Source organism: Somniosus microcephalus, chromosome 3 (assembly GCF_052327205.1).
Source record: "Somniosus microcephalus isolate GS21.2 chromosome 3, FLI_Smic_1.0, whole genome shotgun sequence".
NCBI lineage: Eukaryota > Metazoa > Chordata > Chondrichthyes > Squaliformes > Somniosidae > Somniosus > Somniosus microcephalus.
Genome location: NC_140989.1, coordinates 52,867,180 through 52,875,179, shown reverse-complemented (window position 1 = coordinate 52,875,179; position 8,000 = coordinate 52,867,180). Strand labels below are relative to the sequence as shown.

Sequence of the window (8,000 nt, the reverse complement as noted above, 5' to 3'; positions counted from 1 at the left end):
CTAAACAGATAATAACCACTCAACACACTCCTTCATCTTGACACAACACACTGAGACTAATCATACATAATTGGAAGGGAGGGGCAGAAGGTTGGACAAGCTTTGTCTCAAAAGCTAAGTGGTCAAGTTTACAAGGTTCCTGCAATGATGCAGATAAGGTAAAGTAAACTGAACTGAAAACCACCCAGGCTTAAAACAGTTTTGCATAAAATCTAGGTTTATGCTAAAAAGTTGAAAAGAAAAGAGAGATTTGCAGATTCCTTATTATTAATGGAGATTTTTTTTCTATAAACTTTATTGAAAAATAAACAAGTGTATAATGTTCTTTAGGTAGGAAAACAGCATTAGGAAAAGAAAATATATTACAAAATAAAGGACTTTACATTTTAAATAGCAAAGCAATCAGAAAAAAGAATTACATGTATACAACCACCTTCAGTGAGGCAAACTGCTATAATTGGGAAAAAGTTTGTGGAACGTTGCAAATTCTGCAGGTTTTGTGGGTGGGGGAAGGGGTGAGCTTACACTTGCGAATTTCTCTTACTCCTCAACAACAAAAGTATTCCTTCCATAATGAGCGTCCTTAATAGGAGAAAGTGGTAATGAACTGTGCTTTTGTATTGATGCGTGCAGCCTCTAGAAGAACCGAGGACAACATCAGTACATTCACAGGTCTCAGCTTGGTTGGGGATCGATGGCTGTTTCCCGCTTAGTTAGAGTGATGAGGACAGGATAGTGGAGGTTCTCTTCATATCTCTCAGTTTTCTCATCCTTCATCTGAGAAAAGAAAACAGAAATTTTCAGATAGCCTCTTGTGCCCATCTACCCAAGGATATGGATACCCATAAGTCTGCAAAAAAAAGTCTGTCTCTTCTTCTCTTCTATTTCTCCTACCTCTTTCCTTCTGTCCATCATAGTCTCTCCTCATTCCTTTTTTCACTCTTCCTATTCCTTCCCTTGTTTTTCTCTCCTTACATTTTTCTCTCTCCTTGCCAACTGTTACTCTTCTCCCTGTTCATTCTTTTCATCCACTCCTTCTATCCTCATTTCTCACTCTCTTCTCCGACCCATCTGTTTCCGTCTCATCCTGCTTCACTTTTGTTTCTCTCCCCCATCTCTTTCAATTCTGATTCGTCCTTCCCCTCCATGCTTGTTTTATTTTCTTCCTGTATTTTACTTTATTTCCTCTCTTACTTCTCTTCATTGGTGCAAGTTGAGGCTGCTGAACAAGGGAGCACAAAGACCAGGTCAAATTGCTGAACGAGTACACAGAAAGTAGATGCCAGAGCTTTGGAAATATGGAGGCGCAGCCCTAAATTGAGAAGAAAACCAAATGCATGAGTGGCTCTGCTGTAGAATGGAACACGGTGTGATTGCAAGGACTGCAACCAATTGGCAAGAACCACAGTATTCACAGAATCACAGAAACCCCACAGTGCAGATAGAGGCCATTTCGGCCCATCGAGCCTGCACCGACACATATCCCACCCGATCCCCGTAACCCCTACACCAACACATATCCCAGTAACCCCACGTATTTAATCCCCCTAACACTAAGGGTCAATTTATCATAGCCAATCATCCTAACCCGCACATCTTTGGACTGTGGGAGGAAACCGGAGCACCCGGAGGTAGTCCAACTGGTCCTTTGTCATTCAAGTCAAATTAACTTTTAAACCAGCATTCCTCATTCTCCCAGCCCCTCGCCACGCCCCACTTGAACATGTCTTGTGTCCTACAGTTTGAGAACCAGTCTACTACTCATGCAGAACTGAGTCATATGGATCAGTTAAGTTTCAAGTTTGCACTGAGGTAATTGATCTCAGTGTTGCATCAGAGACACTGGGGGGCGAGGGGGGGGGGGGGGAATTTTCACAGGAAAAAACAGGTGGGTTGGAGGTGGGGAGAGAGATTGAAAGTTGGAAAAATCTAAAACCCAACCTCAACCCGCCTACTTCCACCTTTTACACAGGCGGGACGGGCAGCCAACCCACTGCCAGGAGGCGGGTTGGCATTTTAAATATTCTAATGAGGCCTGAAGCTTCTGCTTTAACCTGCAGTGCAGTTTTAACTGCAGGCAGCCGGGAATCCCGGGGCTCAGGGATCAGCCCCCGGGGTCGGGGATCGGACCTCCTCCACGGATCGCAACTCAGCCCCAGGGTTGGGGATCGGACCCCCTCCCAGGGATCAGCCCCGAGCGATGGGACCCTCCCGGGTTTGCCCCTCACTGCCCCCCCGGGCTTGGAACCCCGCCCCCACCTCACCTGGACCCAGCACCTACCTGGTCCTGCGGTGTCCTGGTCAGCGTTCCCCACCCAACTGGAAGCCAGCCTGCCAATCAGTTAAAACTCCACAGCGTGGAGTCCCCCCGCACCGTGCGGGTGGGAAACTACAAAATCCCAGCCACTGTATTTGGCCTTTCATCCCGGAGCATGGGAATGGGGGTGGGTGGAGGTTGGAAGAAAAAAGCCAGGGCTCCTGGTCCTGATTGCTATCCAGTAATATCTGCTGGAAGACTGGACATTGGACGATACCCCAAGGTAGGGTAGCCAAATGGCACATTTTGACTCACAAATGAAGACTGGCCACTTCAGTGAGATACTGGAGGGGGGCAAGTTACTTGTGGAACTGTATAAGCGGTGCTTTCAGGAGAAGATGGGGGAAAATTGAAGGGGGAAGGAAATAAAAGAAGTTTAATTTCTCCATTTGATGTGTTTCAATGCTGCTTTTGCCAACAGTGCGAGGTAGCCAATCAGGAATTTCTATGCATTTCCCAGCAATAGATACCAGAAAACCAAGTTAAAGGGCCATTCCTATGCACCTCCTAGCAGTTGACTGAAGAGATGAATTGGCAAAGACCTGCAAGCAAGTCACCAGCCTATGAAGTAATGGTAGATGAGGTAAAAGAAATCTAATTGAATAGGCTTTCAAATTATGGACCCTGGACTTCAGAAAATCACGGGGAGTCTATGAGTTAATGACGTTTGTGCACTTGTTGACTTATTAGCACATTGATTCTGTTGTTCTACGCCAATAAAAATATTTTCTGCAATAATGCTACTGTTTTCACTTGGGTAGTTTGTGCTTTCCTTTCGAAGTTAAGGAGTATGCAAAGGGAGTGTGTCAATATTCGCACAGACTCCCCTGGAGAGTGTCAATATTTTAGGGGACTTCTGGGAGCATGTCAATATTTGTAAGGAGGTCCCGGGCATGTGTCAATATTTGCAGGTGGTCCCTACACAGAAATGTTTGAAAGCCATTTCCTACAAGGGATAAAAAATAAATTTAAAAAGTGACACAAAAAAGGAAAAGATCAAATTACTAAGTTCAACACGATAGCCATTCAGCCATAGCAGGCCAATGGACAAATAGGGATCTGCTTTCTTCGGATAATAAGCTGTTCTAGCTCTTCAATGAACCATTAAATATATCAAATGGAAGTAAAGGCTCTAACCAATGAAAAAGAGGGGGAAATCAATAGGTTTATTTGGGGGCCCCACTGACTGATCAAAGGGCAGAACCCGTCAAGTCCATCAGAAATTAGCATAGTTGTCTACTGCTGGAATCTACGTACTGCAATGGAAATAAATTTGTTTCTGCATTTTGTGAAGTTGTCAAATCAAGAATTAATCAATGCACAAATGTATAATATAGAAACCTCAAAACATACTGGACTTTCCATTAAATTAGCAAAACCAAGTTCAATCCATATTCTGTGTTGGGGTTAGTTCCTTACCAGAATAGCCTTAGCTATTAGTCCTGGTCCTGGGAGAGGGGAAAATAACAAAATTAACAAAGGCTCATGTGACTGCTATTGGAAATTGCTGTCAGGTAAGTCTAGGATCAAACTTGACTACAGTGTCCTCCAAAGTTGAATAGTTAGATTCACACATGAAGACTGGTCCACAGACCCACACCTGAACATGAATCAGCAGCTTCAGAAGGGAAGGGAAAAACAGGCCGGGGAGGCGGGGGGGGGAGACAGCTTAAAAAATGAAGTTTACATAAAAATAGGAGAATGGTGTAAGGGGAATAGCTTTTGTTAGATGAATGCATTTTACAGTACTCGGGCAAACACTGAGATAGAAGCATTGGAACAGTCAGGTACTGTAATAATTTGTTGCCTGTATATTGTGAATTGGTGTTATTAAAACCTCTGCTTAACAAAAGACAAAATCTGTGGCAATCAGGTAGAGGTGAAAAGTTTAAGAGGCAAAGCTGTTTCTCCTGATCACTGTTAATCAGCTTCATGGGTGGTTCGTAAGTCCATGTTTTGCTTGCATAACTGCGAAGATTATAAGCAATTTTCCCCCAAAAAAGTATAAAGAAGGGTGGCCATCTCCTGCAGAGGGCAGCTGGGGATGCATGACACGAGGGGCTAATGCAAAGAGCAAAATTAAAATTCATGAATCCCTTCACAATCATTTGTATAACAAGATTAAGATGAGACAGCAGAAAATAGCTTGTATTATCAGTCTTCTTACAGTTCTCCAGCTGGTTATGCTCTATTCTGAAATAGTAGGGATAAGAGGATAACATGCAGCCTTAAGAAAAAAATGCTTCTCCCGATCTGGTGAAGTACAGGCTGAATTGAATAGAGAATGACTATAACAAGGGAAGAAATTTTAGCAAGTGACAAAATCGCGTAAAGCAGATAGTGTAAAACTGAATGGCATATTGCATGCTCCAAATACACAAACAGATCGCAACCGGTCACGGATCCAGTGACAGCTGACCTCTTCCTAGCCCCAGGCATTGTTTCAACCCCTTTCAAAATCAGAATAACTACTCCCCTCTTAAAAAGCCCATGCTTGATGGCTCTACCTTCTCAAACTACTGCCCTAGGTTTCAACTGCCCTTTCTATTCAAACTTCTTGAACATTTGTTGCTCCCCTCCCCACCTTTTTCACCACTCCCTCCAATCAGATTTCTGACCCACCCACAACCAAGAGATCACTCGTGTTAAAATCACAAATTATATTCTGTCTAACTGCAACCATAGCTTGCGATCACTCCTCAATCTCTCTGGCGCCTGTGACGCGGTTTGCTATTCTGTTTTCCTCCACCGTCGTTCCTCCGTGGTCTATTACGATGGCACCATTGTCTCATGGCTCCCCTCCGACTTGTAGACCTCCATTAACAGTTTCTCCTCCTGTACCTACACAGTCACCTCCAGTGCACCCAGGGTCCATCTTTGGGGCTCTCCTATTCATTATTTAATTCTGAGCCCTCGGCAACATTATCTGCAAGCATGGGGCCAATTCCAAGTACTGAATAAGCCAAATTTTCCTGCAGCTCATATCAACAAGGCTGAACTAGGCAACCATATCAACAACACGGCTACAAGAGCAAAACAGAGGCTGGGTAGTCTGTGACCCTTGCCTCCTAACCCCTCAGTGCCTCTCTGACTTGAGCCTTGTAGATTACAGAGGTGTGATGGGATACTCACCACTCACCTGGATGGTTGCAGCAGCAACACTCAAGGGGCTCAATGCCATCTAGGACAGAGCAGTTTGCTTTATCTGCATCCCTATTACTGAACTCAACATCTATCGTCTCCACCACTGTTGCAATGTGGCTGCAATATGTACTATTCTTCAAGATACATTGCAGTAACTTACCAAGTTTACTTCAATAGTACCTCCTAGCCTCCAACCCCTACCACCAAGAAGAAGAACAGCAAGATCATGGGACACCATCACCTCAAAGTTCCTCTCCAAGTCACACATCCTGACTTGAACGTATATTGCAGTTCCTTCATCAGTGCTGGGCCAAAATCCAGGAACTCCCTACCTAACACCACCATGGTAGAACCATCACAAGGTCTGCAACGTTTCAAGATAACTAGGTATGGGCAATGAATGCATCCTTGGCAGTATCACCTACACCTTAAGAACAAATTTAAAAAAAAAACTCACCTTCATGCTTCACAAATGTTAGCTAATCCAGAAGTTCACCCAACCATTACATCCATCTTCACTAAGCTTCACTGGCTCTATTTCCAAGGAAATTATCTTCAAGATCCTTGTCCTCTATCAACATTTATAACCGAGTCCCCTTGAGTGGCTGCAGCTCTGAAGAACTGGTTGTGTAGCCCAGGCCTAACAATTACTGTATTCTCACTCTGTCTCCTGCCTCTCAAAGGCAAAAAAAAAAACACAGGATAGGCCCACTTCATAAAGGCTAAATTATCTAATCGAATTTATTTACAATTAAATGATTTACTGCAGCACAATATTAGGCTGGGGTGGCCAACATGCAGCTTTTTGACCTCTTCATGGGCTATCTCTGACTGGATGTGCTGTGCACAGAGAGTGGGAAGCAACATTTTCTGTGAGTGGGACAGGTGCTTGCAAGTCAGACAGGAGCAGGATCAGCACTTGCTTCGCAAACAGGACTGGGGCTTCAGTAATGGGACAGGAAGTTCAGAAATGGGGACTTAACAAGCAAGGTTGACATTTTTTGAAGATGATACAAAGGTTTATGTGGGTGTTAGGACCTTAGATGAGAAAAGTAGATCGAGATGTGAAGGGAGAATGGGCCCTCATCTGCTAAATTGGTGCACCATGCAGGGCTGTTTGCTCTGGGCTGTTGAGCGGGAGAAGAAATCTCTAAATGTCCACGACCAGTGCCACAAGGCTATTACAAAAGCAAATAGAGTGTTAGGATGCATTGGCAGGATGACTGAATACAAACAAAAATATTGTACTGTCTTTATAAAAGACCTTGATTAGGCTTCATTTAAGAGTACTGTGTCCAATGGTATTGGCCCCCTCACATGGTGGGTGATACGGAGGCCCTGGAAAAGATTCAGAGGAGGGCCACTAAATTAAAGGCCCTTAGTTACCAAAATAGGCTTAAAAAGCTGTGGCTTTTTATTCTAGAAAAGTATCTTCTTCTTAGGCAGTCCCTCAGAACCGAGGATGACTTGCTTCCACATTAAAAATGAGTTTGCAGGTGACTGATGAGTCCAATGCGGGACCTACAGTCTCTGTCACAGGTGGGGCAGACGGTGGTTGAAGGGGCGGGTGGGTGGGGTGCTTGGGTTGACGTGCGCTCCTTGCGCTGCCTGCGCTTGGCTTCCGCTTGCTCCCGGCGAAGAGACTCGAGGTGTTCGGCGCCTTCCCGGATGCTTCTCCTCCACTTTGTGCGGTCTTGGGCCAGGGATTCCCAGGTGTCGGTGGGGATGTTACACTTTTTCAAGGAGGCTTTGAGGGTGTCCTTGAAGCGTTTCCACTAAGCACTAAGCTCATGGTCTACAGGGCAGTAGTGATACCTGCCCTGCTGTATGCCTCAGAGACATGGACCATGTACAGCAGGCACCTCAAAGCACTGGAGAGGTACCACCAACGCTGCCTCCGCAGGATCCTGCAAATCCATTGGCAGGATAGGCGCACCAACATCAGTGTTCTTGCTCAGGCCAACATCCCCAGCATCGAAGCTCTGACTACGCTCAATCAGCTTCGATGGACGGGTCACATTGTCCGCATGCCCGATACGAGACTCCCAAAACAAGCGCACTACTCGGAGCTCCGGCACGGCAGGAGAGCCCCAGGTAGAAAAGTATAGGCTTTGATGAGATTTGATTAAGATCTTTAAAATAACAAAAGGAATAGAATCAGTCCATGTAGATAGGCTATTTGAGTTAGGTTAAGCAACGCCTCAATTGTTTTCAAATCCCTCCATGGCCTCCCTATCTTTGTACTCTGTTCCAACCCTACAACCACCCCCTCCTCCCCCCACTGAGATATCTGCGCTCCTCCAATTCTGGCCTCTTGAGCATCCCCGATTTTAATAGCTCCACAACTGGCGAGTGAGCTTTAAGTTGCCAAGGCCCGAAGCTCTGGAACTCCCTCCCTAAACCACTAAGAACATAAGAACATAAGAAATAGGAGCAGGAGTAGGCCAATCGGCCCCTCAAGCCTGCTCCACCATTCAATAAGATCATGGCTGATCTGATCCTAACCTCAAATCTTATATCACTCTGCATCTACCCGAAC

The 8,000-nt window shown here is 45.1% G+C and overlaps 1 protein-coding gene across 3 annotated transcripts in view; it reads right to left on the bottom strand.

Annotated features, from left to right (window-relative positions):
• Nucleotides 1-261: 261 nt before the first annotated feature.
• The window catches only part of camkmt (calmodulin-lysine N-methyltransferase), a 395,008-nt gene continuing 387,269 nt past the window's right edge, over nucleotides 262-8,000 (bottom strand). For 2 of the 3 annotated variants that reach the window (XM_085980449.1, XM_085980452.1), the window contains exon 11: nucleotides 262-777. In XM_085980449.1, the coding sequence (XP_085836575.1) occupies nucleotides 676-777 (102 nt within the window). In that variant the 3' untranslated portion in view covers nucleotides 262-675. Of the gene's footprint in view, nucleotides 778-894; nucleotides 1,223-8,000 lie in introns of all 3 variants that reach the window. The other variant, XR_015076309.1, reaches the window with a different exon arrangement.